This window comes from Diadema antillarum, unplaced genomic scaffold, assembly GCF_040938485.1.
Source record: "Diadema antillarum isolate AM-2024a unplaced genomic scaffold, OU_Dant_1.0 seq00001659_RagTag, whole genome shotgun sequence".
Taxonomy (NCBI): domain Eukaryota; kingdom Metazoa; phylum Echinodermata; class Echinoidea; order Diadematoida; family Diadematidae; genus Diadema; species Diadema antillarum.
In genome coordinates this window covers 1,028,245-1,042,049 of record NW_027272359.1, presented here as the reverse complement: position 1 = coordinate 1,042,049, position 13,805 = coordinate 1,028,245, and the positions used below count along the sequence as shown (strand labels likewise).

Below are 13,805 nucleotides of genomic sequence, written 5' to 3'. Positions count from 1 at the left end.
GATGTATGAGATCTTGTCAGACTTACTATATACAAGAGGTTGGTTCTCATTTGACTGTTCTTCCTCTTTCCTCTCCTTCTCTGACTCTGCAAGCTTGTCAACCTGGGCATGGGAGAAAAAAACAGCACTTTGTTGTTATTACTGTCAAGAATTTGTGAAGAGCCAAGATTGGCGAAAGAAAATGCAAATGGAAGTCGTTTTTTTCTACACAATGCATTGGGTGCTAGTGGAAAATCACGAAAAAAGTTAATGCCGAGAAAATGTCTGTTGGTTCCAGTTCAGTTTCATGCTGCAAATATTTCTGGTTTTGCAGTAATCGTCTCACATTTTATAATGTCTGCCTTTCGTAATATCTGTGACATTACTACGTACGACCCTTTCATGGTCAGACATATTATAGCTTTACAAATCATTCTATTTAAGAACAGGATCACTGCAGCTTACCTAGGCTGGGGTCAATACAGTACAGCTTTTATGTACAAACATGTTTTTCTTCTTCAGGAGATAACATACAGATAAAATATAATTTCATCGTTATCCGTACCAGTTTATATCAATTTGACCCTCTGAAATTACTTAATTTAATGTTATGACTGACAATCTGCAGAAACTTCTCATCAACACTATACATATATGAAATGATCCATCCAGGCATATCTAAAAGCGATTTCCTACTTATCACCTGGGGTGACAAGACCTTGTTTCTCAGTTTGTATGTGTATACATATATATATATATATATATATATATATATGCATTGAAAATCATCCTAACTCAATTTTGAACATTACAAATACTGATCTGATTATCAAATCACTTCAATTATTACTGTAATAGAAAAACAATGTTTCTACATAATTTGATGTCAACACTGATTTTTTTTTTTGTGTGTGAAAATGTTGTGAAAATGAAGAAGCTTCTTGCTCTCTTAAAAATTCATGATTCTGGAGATACACGGTCTTCGTCACCACCCCAGGGATGTTTTATGTTATGTCCATTGGCTAACCTTTGCCAGGTACTCCCGCATGACCTGGACCATGTAGGGCATGGCGAAGTTCATGATGTTGTGCCGCCACGCCAGCTCAAGGATGACGTCCGGGCGCAGGAGGTCGTAGCAGTTGAAGAGCGAGGCGCTGAAGCACTCGTGGTTGCCGGCCTCCAGGAACCAGTTGACCAGCTCCTCGGCGATGTCGATCTCCCGCGACTCGCTGGCGTACTGCATGGCATCCTGGGTAATTAATTGGCAGAGCCAGCAGTAAAAGTGTGAGAATGGTACACACCCAATGATATTTGTCTTCACCAAAGCATTTTGCAGTGTCACAATATTAAGTCTACAAGACATAATTCAATGCACCTTCCTTCATTCTTCTTTCTTAGTAACCTTAGATGTGAGCAATGTTGGAAGTTTGGCTTGAGAGAGCTAATACATGCTCAGCAAATTCCAGTGACACACAACCATGACCGAAGCAGCACTAGAATTGACACAAATATTCATTCCCTCAGTAAGCATTCACACATTTTACATTTACTAAACATACAAACAAACAAACGAGTGTGATGCCATCTTCTTTTTCTTTCACAAATGAAGCATAACTAACTACAAAAATACCAGTACAGCACACTGCACGAGCTAAGTGAATAATCACTCTTAACATATTGCCATATCAGAATAAAAGACACAAAGAATCTAGCAACAAGAATCTAGCAACCCAGAGTAACAGTTCTACAACAAGCTCATCTCTCCTGAAATGCCAGCAACTTAATCTTATACATTTTGTCCGACAAATTGACAATAATCTACCTACGAAATCCCCCCTAACTGAACCAGCTGTGAAGGGAATCGTCATTGATTCAGCTTATCGTCCTACAAACTTTAACCCTATCTACGCCAGAGACTTTGGACACTGTACAATGCTATGGGGTTTCCTACATCAATTGGCACTCAGAGCACTTAAAGGGTTAGAGAGGTGCACGCACCTTGAACAGCTTATCCTTCTTGCAGAGCTCCACGGCCTGCTTCCAGCGGTTGTTGCGCTTGTAGAGGTACGCGGCGATGCGGCGGAACTCGATCAGCTCGTGTTTCTCCAGCGTCTGGGCGAGGGCAATGTTGTCGAAGTTGTCGAAGGCGTCGATGGACGCACGCAGTCCCTGGTAGTCTTCCTCCTCGATCAGCAGGTTGTTGAGGGAATCGTTGATCGCCTGTGGATGAAGTGAGAGGCACATGATAATGCGACTTCTTCACATACTGAACCCCTCATTTAAATTGACACTCACTTTATTACAGTGCATGCTCGTAACAATGCACAAGGTTATAATGAAAATCTCAGTAAAACAAAGTAAAATTCATGTCTGAAAATTATTAGACATGTATCTGTTCATACTTTGTTTGGCTATAACAAAATTTTGACAAAGGGAAAGAAACCGTTTGTCCCAAGGATTTTGTTATAACAGGAATCACCTCTATCGATAGTTTTACAGTGCATTGCAATCTGTAAACTTTGATCGAGTTGTCACAATAAATCACAAAGTCAAGTCTGTTCTCAGCAACTCTTCCTCTTATACAATGTGTGTTACCTATCAAATATCACAATGCTCAGCATTTACATGCAGTCTTACATTATATAGATGATGACTGGCGGGGGAGGGAACATTCCGAATGTTCCACCCGAAGGGTTTGAAATGCTATTGAGTAGGGTTATAAGTCCCGAGACGAAGTCGAGGGACTTATAGCCTCCCAAAATAGCATTTCAAACCCTTCGGGTGGAACGTTTGGTACATGTTCCCGACAACAATAGTCATCATCTGTTATATTATATGGGTTAGTCAAATACGTCAACGTCAACCACCAAAGATCGTAGAGATTCAGTGTAGTTACGCGTAGCTAGCGTAGCCCGACCAGACGCTGTTAACGCAGTGGTGGTAGTGCGCTACATGACAATAGCGACTGGGCTGTGTATACAGTGTACGATCTTTGCAACCACCAGCATGCATGCATAGCACAACGCACTCGCTCGCTCGCTCGCGCAGAGCCAGATTCACTGTGCGTGCGTGGGTGGCCGGTCCGTGGTCCTAGGCCTTCTGTCATTTGTTACGTGAAAATGTTCTCCCATAGGAGAACATTACCAAGAATGTACCTCCATCACGTGACTCTGTGTAGCCAATCACTAACCGGTATTTGACTAACCCATTTAATATTACACATTATCCTCAAAACAAAGGAGTAAAACATACAGCTCTAGTTAAAGATTACACACAAGGCACGTCATCTTGGCCAACTGGCCAGAGCAAGGGGCGAGGCTTACCTTGTTGTTGTGGTTCTGTACTTGTCTGAGGTATGGTTTGACCAATGGCAGCTGGTTGAGCTTGGAGAAGAGTCCGACGGCGCGGGTGTGGTCCATGCGAGGTATGAGGACCACCAGCAGGTCGTTGAGCAGCATGGGTTTGTAGTCCAGGTAGAACTGGATGGCCTTGTAGTACAGCTCTATGTTGGCAACCTGTGACAGGAGGCAGATGAAAGACGAGACTTAGGGCTGGGCCATGACACAGCAAATAACATGGAATAATGAAACTGCTAATGTGGAACACTCTGCGGTATAAACAAAATTTGCTCCACTTTTGCGCCACTTGAAAAATATTGGGCTAGTGTATACATACATATATTTTATTAAATGGTGGAAAAATTTCACCAGGATTGTAGATGGTAGCATATGAATGTCTCAAGAAAAGACTGGGCGTTTGAGGAACATAATTAAGTGTTCTTGGATGACTTTCAACATCTGTATTAATTGATAGTACAAATGACTGGCATACATAATGAACATAAACTCATTGTGGTTTTTTTTGTTTTGATAATCATTGAGAACAGTGATATATTGTATCTGTAATATCTGATTTTGTTTTGTATTATAGGTTAATCTAATTGTGCAATGGTTCTGATGAATAAGATTGACCCTTTGTTAATTTTATGTATTTTTTTTCATCGTTACATTGTATTTTGTGAGTATTTTTAATGTATACATGGCCATTTGTTAACAATCCCTCTGTAATTCAGCCTCCGGGCTGCGAAAGATATTGATTAATAAAACACCATTTCAATTCATCACATCAGAATGAACTGGATATTATTCAACCAACTATGGGTTGTGCAAACAGTCGCTAAAAACACCAGTCGAAAATGTCATCGATGACAAACACTTGGAGCAAAAAGTCACTCATGACATCTGATAATTTTTAATCTCTTCTTTAGACGAAATTTCAACAACCAAACAAAGATCAATCGCTATATCTGGAACCAAATGTCCCATTCATATCATTCAGAGTGGTACTACATTTCATGTTTCCTGGAGAACTTTGCTAACCTTTAGATGCACTTCAATAATGAACACGAAATACCTCATTTTTTTTTTTCCAACCATGCCAAAAAATAACATCTCAAAACCTCTGCGAACAGATATAAAGAACAGTACTCTGGAAAGTATTGATGGTCATTGTATCAATGGTCATCACATTAATGGTCATTCTATTGCTGGTCACCATCCCTTACCTTAGTGATGACATCCTTGAAGTGGCTTTCTCTCCAGGCATCGGTAGGGTGTGCCATCATGGTAACTATGGCGTTGTCATACTCCTCATACTTGTCATACAGGAATACAAGTTCTGCCCATAGATGTGCCTGCTCTGCAGCCCGCAAGACCTACATTTCCAAATACACACGTTAAGAATAAGGATTACAGATATGAATGTATCTTTAATTTGACAGGCATTCAGAAGATCAGTACTAGAAAAGCACTCAGACAGCGCAGACCTCTGCAAAGCAGTTCATTTCCACCCATACTGTGATTTTCACCCTTTATTATAGTCCTTCATTCAAATCATCTGCATTATTGGATTTCTTTACCATCAAAACGTATCGTCACTGCCGACCAGCCATCGCTGCCTCGGCCGTACTTTCTTGCACGCAGCGCAATAGCTAAAATAGACTCCCAGATCAAGGCGATGATCCTGATGACTACCAACAGTTGATAATTCATTCCTTGTGTCACTATCAACTTTTGAAAATTTCACAAAATTGCATTTATAATTTTTGGAGAAATTTTGCCAAAAGACAAACGATTAATCCAATAACTCTCTACCTATTCTTTCATCCCTTCATACCTCTCTCCATTCCATCAGTATTTTCCTTGCTCATACACTCCTACTTACCCTTTTCTGCTTCTTCTTTTTCTTTCCCTCCGTTTCACCATCTTCCTCGTTCATTCACTCCCACCATCCCACTCTGCCTCTTTCTTTCTGTCCTTCCATCACTCCCTCCATTCCATTAGTATCTTCCTTCTTCATTCACTCCTATTTATCACTCTCTCTATCCTACCTAATCCCTCTCCTCCATCCCATCAATCCATCCTCCCTCACCTTTGGAATGTTGACGCGAGACCAGAAGAGCTCCAGGTGCTCCCGCATCTTGGAGGGCTTGTACTTGGAGTAAAGGATGGCCAGCTCGGTGAACATGCCCATGTGGGCCCGCTCCAGGCCCAGGGCCGCCTCCAGCAGCTGAATCAGCTCCTCAAAGTAGCCCCTGTCTTGGTAGTAGTTGATGAGTTCCTCCAGCTCATCGGCATGCACCACGATGTGGAGACCGCACATCTGAGCCAGGCGGAACTCCTCGCCATCCACGCAGGAGAAGCAGACCTAGTGGGTAACAAGTGAGTTGGGGAGCAAGTATTAAGACCTCTTTTGCTTCCAGAAACAGGGTGTGTCATGCATTGTTTCTTTGGTCAACACTTAAATCTCAAAGGCAGTAGGCGATGAAAGTAATGGCCATTCCATGACAATGCAAAACTGTGATACGAAACTATAGTGACAGATAGCATTTTTAATCTGTGATGTACCCAATTGAGCAACATTCAACAATAAAATAGATCAGGGCCCTGTTTCACTACCATTGGAACTATATCGAGCCAAACAATGAACTGAAAGTTGGGACAGATTCAGATCAGATCTAGTTGGGAATGATATACACAGGCATTCAACGTGTATTCTAGAACATGGCAAGGCGGGTGCAAGTATTGTTCCCAAATGGCTTAATGAAATAGTCCCGAACTTGTGAGTACTGATTGATCCCAAAATTGCCCCTAAGATCAATTGAATTGAACGTAGGATTGATTGTAGGCTGTAGGAGCAGTACGTCCACCATTACTAGACAACAAGCGACACCATCGCCTTACCTCCTTCCACGTGCGAGTGCTGTTGGCCTTGCGGGCACTGTCCACGGCTGCCTGGTATTCACCGAGATGCACCAGGGTGGATGCCAGACGGGCGAAGTTGGAGACGTTGTTGAAGAGAAGCTTGGCAGCCTCGTACATTCCTTCATTGTAACACCGGTCACCAACCTGCACGGTACAGCATATCAGTGGTAAGAACTGAACATCTAGCAATACTCGGACCTTCCAAACTACTTAGCTACTCTAAAACAAACATGAGAATAGAGCAGCATAGGGCACTCCCCCTACATCGCATATAATCATAACAAAATTTCCTTTAAGTGAAGTAGAAATTCAGGTCTCAAAATTTTAACATGAATATTTCATCGATTTATTTATAACTAAATGTCCATACAACAAAAGAAAACTACCTGTTGTGAAGACTTCAATGTAATGGGAGTTGACTTTACTCTAAACAAGAAATTTGAGGGAAAGCCTTCATTTGCACATATTGAATCACACACATATTGCAATTCATCTTCAATTACAGAGGAAAACTACACAAAGTCTAAAACAGTTATGAAAGGCACAAGATTGTGTGACAAGAGAAACTTCATCCCTCTGAAAATTGTGCCCTCTTCATCCAACATCACCATAAAATGCAGACACACATACAAACAAGCACACACACATTATTGACGAGGACCATACCTGCTGGATCTGGGCGTGGTTTGGTCCCGAGATGAACTCCTCCAGGTCTGCCAGGCGGTTGGTCTTGGCAAAAGCGAAGATGAGCTCTGTCTCCACGTAGGCGTCGCGGGCCTTCTTGCGGGCCATCTGGAGGTAGCGCACAAGGTCCTCCCAGTTGCCTGTAGGGGTGTGTGGAGGAGAGAGAGAGAGACCCCATTAAAAGTGGTATCAATACAACAAACCCCATAAACCAAAGCTATGCAGTATGATTCCAACATCTGCAGCCACTTCACTGAGGCTAATCTGAAAGCAAAAGCTGTCTCAGTCAGGCTTGAGTGCACACTTTGATGTCTTTTGAGAGATAACTTGAAGTGCAATCACGACATAAGACAAAAACTTCTTGCCTATTTCTAAATACAAATCTAACTGGCAGACTTAGTTAAACTTACATAACCCACTTGAATGCCCAAGTAACGGAGTAAAATACATATGTTCAGTTCAGACTGGAGGTGAAGACTTATCTTTGCATGATGACAAAAATGTAATCGAAGTTTTCACTGTGACAAGAAGATTTATCTCCTTTATAGCGACACCTAGTATGGTGAGAAGAGGAACACAGGCTAAAATAAAGGATATTATGTTCATCTCAAGAGAAGGAAGAGTGACCACCAACTGACCTGATCCCGAAGCCGCTTCAACCACCTCGAGGTATGTGGACGGATCGTTGGCCTTGATGTACGAGTCAATTGCCTCCTTGACCATACTGGCTTTGATCTGGGCAGCAGCCAGTTGACTCCACACGTCAGGCTCGTTGCACCGCTCCGCAAACTCGTAGGCACGGTCCAGGTTCTTTATGTGCTCAATCAGGACCTGTGGGTCAGGGGGCAGAGGTTGCAGCTTTGAGGTTAGCTTGTGAGGCCATGTAGTCTCATTGAGATTATGTGCCACATACATTTTATACCTAGCACTTCATATGCAAATTGGTACCAAACCTCTCTTACAAATGACGCAAAACACCAAATAAATAGGGAGAGTTCATTAACAAAAGTAAGATGTAAACTTTAATTCTAACACAAAAGTTGAACTATCTGTTAGATTCACTGTCTCGGTGAGTTTTCATCAAGCACCTCTAGGGGCTAAACCCATATCTTTTGCAACTTTCTGTATTTCATTACCAACAAGAAGCCTAAGAGCCTTGCTAACAAAGAACCGTGCGAAAAAGTTGCTCAATAATACAAACAAAATGATAATAAACAAACTGTGGTGTAAATGCAGTGGCAATTACCCATGGATGAATTGTCCAAAGAATGGCTACTAACACATTACACAAGTCCTCTGTCTTTACTTTGTTCATCCACGGTTAAGCAGCACAACAAATATTACCTGAATAGCAGATGTGTTGACGTCAAACTTCCTAAAGATGGCGAAGGCCTCCTCGAAGAGCTCGCTATCGATAGCAATGTTTGCGATGTCGGGGGCGTCGTAGTTGTCCAGGCGGTTGATGTACTCCATGACGCGGGTGCGGTCGGCCTTGATGGCCGTCAGAATCAGCAGATTCTGCAGGTTCCTGGCAATGTGAATGGATAGGGAAGGGAAACACAAGAAAGTCATATCACAGTCCTGACACAGCTGTGAATACATCAACTGGGATAAGGTTTAAACAGGCCTGAAAAACCAAGTCAGTTTTCACATGCAGCCACTTCGCAATGTTACAATGCTCACAGCTAGCGCCTCACGAAATATGATAATATAACTCGCTTCACAAAAAGACAACTGGCTCCAACCTACAGAGCACTTATACTTATTCAAGAGGAGCAGCCATTTTTTGGCACAAATAAGCTATATCCAACTATGACAGTAAACTTCTTACTGCATATTATGTCTACAGCAATGGAGAGATGAGTGATGCCGATAACATGTCTTGATCACAGATACAGATGCACATCTAATGTTGAAATAGGGAAAGAGGAGCAATTACTTGTATGGTGCAGTGATCGCCAAGAATGTTTACCCTACTGGAGAGCTCACATGTCGGAAACATCAAATACAGACATGGCCTGTGGTTCTACATATCAGGAACATCCGCACAAGACATTCACTGAATCATTGAAAATAACAGTAACACACCATTCACACAGAATATTGGCACAGCACATCTAAGGCAACTTGCGCAATGACGTACTATAATATATGGCACTGGAGCATGCAGGTGCAATCTGCCGTCCCCTGAGATCATAAAAACATCAAACACACATCATTTCAGCCTAACGAAAGGAGTGAGGAACGTACCTGTGGTCGCTGAAGACCGAGTTCTCTAGCACAATCTTCTCCAGGAGCTCGATGAGCTCGTTGGGCAGGTCAGCAGTCATGAAGGCCTTGACGGTCACCGAGATGTCCTCTGGATCTTGTGTCTCAGACAGTGCAGTTTGTACGATCTAAATTGACAGAGAGAAGGGAGAGAGCTGTAAATTAGTCTGGCATGAAGAACATAAATATTTCTTGCTAGGCCAATGACAAAAACAGTGTGTGTAAGTGGGCTTGTTTATCCTGCAGAAAAGGAAATACTTACATGGTGTACCTATTCATCTTGAGAACAAATGGGCTTGTTATGCTGGACTGACATTCAACTGGAATGAGCCAACTACCACCTCTAACAAGTGTAATCTTTCACAAGGGTGTAAACTCTTGGCAATAGTGCACATGGACTAAATTTCAATAATGTTGTCGACAAGGATGATCACAAAAGCCCAAGTACTTGAATGGCTGATGATTTTTAGTGAGATCAGCAAACAAATTTTCTACATCAATCTCCACATATACTCTACTTTCAAAAATATAAACAAACAGTCACTATTAGCAAGGCTACAACATCAATGTGTCACACAGACTCGGGACATACGGTTCAATAATGATGCCTCCAGCAACAATCATGTGTGGACACACAGAAAGATGAAGACGACAAGCCACTACCAACCTGGTCAATGAGCGGCCTTCGGTATGGGTTGTCTTCCTGCAGCACCTCGGCCCAGAGTTCCTGGTCGCGTCGCCGCACCAGGTAGCGTGCCTCGCTCTTGAAGAGGGAATTCTCGTTGCAGACATTGATGAGCTCGCGGTCGCACTGGCCGCGCTCGTAGGCCACACAGGCCAGGTGAGGATCGCGCTTCTCGCAGTACTTGCCAACAACACGGCTGTCGTAGAACTGGTTTTCTCTGCAGTGAACAAAGAGTCGTGACTTCATGATACAGGCATGCTAAACTTATATACAGCACTGCAGTATTCTGAGGGCTGACAATGCATGTTTGAGAAACAGTATTTTCAGTGAAGCCTGAAATCATCTCTGTCTACAAGGCAAACTATTCAACCACAATCTAAATTATCATGATAGCTGTATCTGTAGTAATGTAGCTGTGCATGTAACTGTTTGTAATTACCATTATCACTTTTGTTGGAGTTTTTGTAGCTGCATACACCATTGCATTGTCATTGTCTTTGTCACTGCTGTACATGTTATGTTCAGTGTCATTTAGTTGTGATGGGATTTTTCTGTTGACATGAGGAAATGTTTGGGGTTGTTTTTCCAATCTATGTACATCTTGGCCATCGCATCGTCACTGTCTTTGTCACTGCTGTATACATCATTATCACTGTTTTGAGTTGTGATGGGGATTTTCTCACTAACCTGAGGAAGCGTTCTGGGTTGTTGTTTGAGTCGATGTAAATCTTGGCCAGGGCATTGTGGGTGGCGGGCTCCGTGCTGCCCTCATGGATGCGTGTCTCCAGCCAGGGCAGGAGAAGCTTGAGGCGGTTGCGCTTCTCCACCTCTTCCACCAGCTCGTCAGTGGAGAACTGGCCGCGCACCACCATGATCAGGCTCTTGATGATGTCCTCGGAGCAGTCGACGTCCAGCAAGCCACCGATGACCACCGGCAGACGAGAGGGGTTGACCTGATGTCCGGAGAAAAACAAAGCAAAAAGCACAAAAATAAGTCAATGACCAAATAAATCAATACCATAAATGTCCAAAGAAATTATGCATCAGCATTGCTAACATACAACCACAACTACACTGTAGATATCAAAATATGTCTAGACTTGCAATGACAGCATAGACAAATAGAAACCAAAGGGATAAAATCAGTTTCATAGCATGTAATTTGTCAAGATGCAGTCAACTATTGCAGAAACATATTACACTTTAATTGAGAAATATATAATGGTTTCAAACAAGGAATGATTCTTATTACATGCAGACGCAATACAAAAAACAGCATGAAAATGTTAATATCTGTCATATTTGAAATGCCTTTATTCAACATCACAAGTAAATATCTTTAAAATTCAGAATGCACATGTATACTACAACCAAAAAGATACGCTAGGGTTGTGGTTTTCTTCTTGTCTCTTTTTTTGGCTGACCTTTTGAACGTAGATCTCAATGTACTTCTGCAGGTTGTTGCGGTAGAGATAGAGAACCAGGTCGTGGACGAAGTCGAAGCGGTCGCAGACGATGATGAGGGGCAGCTGGTCGGTCAGTTTGGCCTCCTTCAAGAAGTTCTTGACCCGCTCGGGGTCGTAGCAGTTGCTCTCACGACAGATACGCTCCACCTCCTTGATCTGGCCGGTCTTGCAGGCAGACTGTTTGGGGGTGGTGGGGCAAAGAGACAGGACTTTAGGTAAGGGCAGATGACTCCCAAATCTTTATAACAGAATACCTAAACTCTTAAAGGAGACCTCTGGATGATTTTCAGAATTTTACATTTGAACAACTATAAATTAGTTATACAGAGTGCAGAGTTTCAGAATTTATAGTGATTGGGTTGAGGAATAAGAATGTTTTCAAAATTTACAACAAATTGCAATGAACAAGGATGATGACATGGCAGCCTCACCATAAGAATGCATGAGTTGAGACTCAAGGAAGCAGAACAAAAGAAGATGGCATGCATACATTCTACACAGGTGATCTTGTTAAGCAAGTGGTATTGTAATGGAATTACACTGCTACATTTCTGAAATATGTGAGGCTCCGATGTCATGAACACTGTTCAGTGTAATTTGTTTAAGATTTTTCAGAGTATTGTTTCTCTGCTCAAGGACCACAATAAATTCCACAAATCTATACATGAAGCTGTCGATTTATGTACTACATGATGTGAAATTATGAAAATCGTCTGGATTTCCCCTTTAATGAATTGACATCCATGAATTACAATATTCATTATCTGCTTCCTAATTCAAAGGGATTGCACCCAATATCAATTACATTGAATTATTGTCCACACAGCTCTATATAAGAATCTGCCCATTAAGGGACAAATACTCTTGGCCTGATGCCCTACTTGCCCTTTGCACAGGCAAAGGAAATGTATGAAACAGAAAGGTTGATATCTATATATGCCATTTCATAACTGAAGGAATCCAATATACAATCAGAAATATTGATGACTGCCATCTTCAGGTCAACTGAAAGGGGAGAAAACTGAAAGTATAAACATGCTATTTAAGGAGCATACACAAAACTGAAACTACGATAATTTATAAACTATAATGACTATACCAAATAAGAGTGCATTTCACAGGAATAAAAACTAAGATGAAGTGTGATATACAGTTCTTTCTTCTTTTCAAACCGATAGGCAAAGTGATCAACAAGAAAACTTTTATGCAACATCCTGAAGACTTGCCAAGTTCTTGAGCTGATACTGGGAAAGAGAAATATAGTGGACATGTTGGAAATGATTACGAAGCACTGGCCCACTGAAAGCCACTGACCAGCACTTGTCTGTCACACCATGGGGTCACTCTCTGGAGATCTACGGCTGCCTCTCTCACATGGACATAGTAAAGAAGGCATAATGTGCAACATCTCCATAGAATTACAACTCTATGATCTACAAGGTCCTCATCAGACAAGATTTGAATGCAAAATTACTCTCTCCTTTACCCGTTACTTACAGGGATAGCAGATATCTATTGTAAGAGCAAGTGTGAGTAGGTATGAGAAGAGCTGATGGGTTAAACACATCAGAGACGCCACACACAGTTCAATGACATTTGCTCCTGCGACAATTGCCCCCATGAAATATCTGCCCGCTAAAGCCATACATAACTTCTACCGACGAACGTAACCCTAACCCAAATCCTAATCCTCACATCAAACTAAACCTAAAACCCTATCAAAACCCTAACCCTAAGTCCTTGGAGAAAATAATATCGCAGCAATTGTCGCAAAAGCAAATGTTGTGTCACCGCCCCGCCCACTCACCTGGATGTACTTGAAGTGGACGTCGGAATCCTGGCTGAAGTTGACGATGGAGCCCAGGAAGTAGAAGAGGCCCTCGTAGCTCTTGAAGACCTCGAAGATGTCGATGAGGGCCGTGGTGGTGAGCTGCTCGTGGTACTTGGTGGCCACCTGCACGCAGATCTGGAGGTTCTGGCGGATGTTGGCAGTCAGCATGGCCTTGATACACTCCAGGGAGTCCTCGACGGACAGGGAGCCAAAGTAGTTCACCAACCACTGGGTGGGAATGGGAGGAAAACAAGGCAAAGATGATCACTTGAGTTACCAGGAAACTCACAGTAGGTTTCAAATCTTAATATACTGCCACAAAGCAATCTCTCTATTTTTCTTTTTCTTATTTTAGGTTCTTTTTTTAATCGTCATTATTTGCTTTAGGCAAATTACTTCATCAGGCAAACCCATCAGCCTTCAAACTGGGAGTCATTTGACCCAGTTGCTTCACTGCAATAAACCTCCCCATTACTGTTACATCTCGCAGTTGTGTAATTACTAATAACTTCAACTCTCTTATTCAAGGAGAGTGCCTTCACCTTTGAATATCAAAATCCTAACCTGATATGCGCCTCTCTCTTTTTTTTTTTAATTCCAAGATATTTGAGGACAAACAATGTAAGTAC

The 13,805-nt window shown here is 42.1% G+C and overlaps 1 protein-coding gene across 1 annotated transcript in view; it reads right to left on the bottom strand.

Moving 5' to 3' along the window:
* Nucleotides 1-13,805, bottom strand: part of LOC139711421 (clathrin heavy chain 1-like) — a 60,707-nt gene that overhangs the window by 3,895 nt on the left and 43,007 nt on the right. The window contains exons 13-27 of the mRNA XM_071623304.1: nt 13,153-13,404; nt 11,304-11,522; nt 10,567-10,832; nt 9,862-10,096; nt 9,177-9,322; nt 8,271-8,454; nt 7,565-7,757; nt 6,909-7,066; nt 6,222-6,386; nt 5,410-5,685; nt 4,544-4,693; nt 3,303-3,494; nt 1,978-2,199; nt 1,007-1,228; nt 27-102 (exon numbers count right to left, since the gene is read on the bottom strand). Of these exons, the coding sequence (XP_071479405.1) occupies nt 27-102; nt 1,007-1,228; nt 1,978-2,199; nt 3,303-3,494; nt 4,544-4,693; nt 5,410-5,685; nt 6,222-6,386; nt 6,909-7,066; nt 7,565-7,757; nt 8,271-8,454; nt 9,177-9,322; nt 9,862-10,096; nt 10,567-10,832; nt 11,304-11,522; nt 13,153-13,404 (2,956 nt within the window). The remainder of the gene's footprint in view (nt 1-26; nt 103-1,006; nt 1,229-1,977; nt 2,200-3,302; nt 3,495-4,543; nt 4,694-5,409; nt 5,686-6,221; nt 6,387-6,908; nt 7,067-7,564; nt 7,758-8,270; nt 8,455-9,176; nt 9,323-9,861; nt 10,097-10,566; nt 10,833-11,303; nt 11,523-13,152; nt 13,405-13,805) is intronic.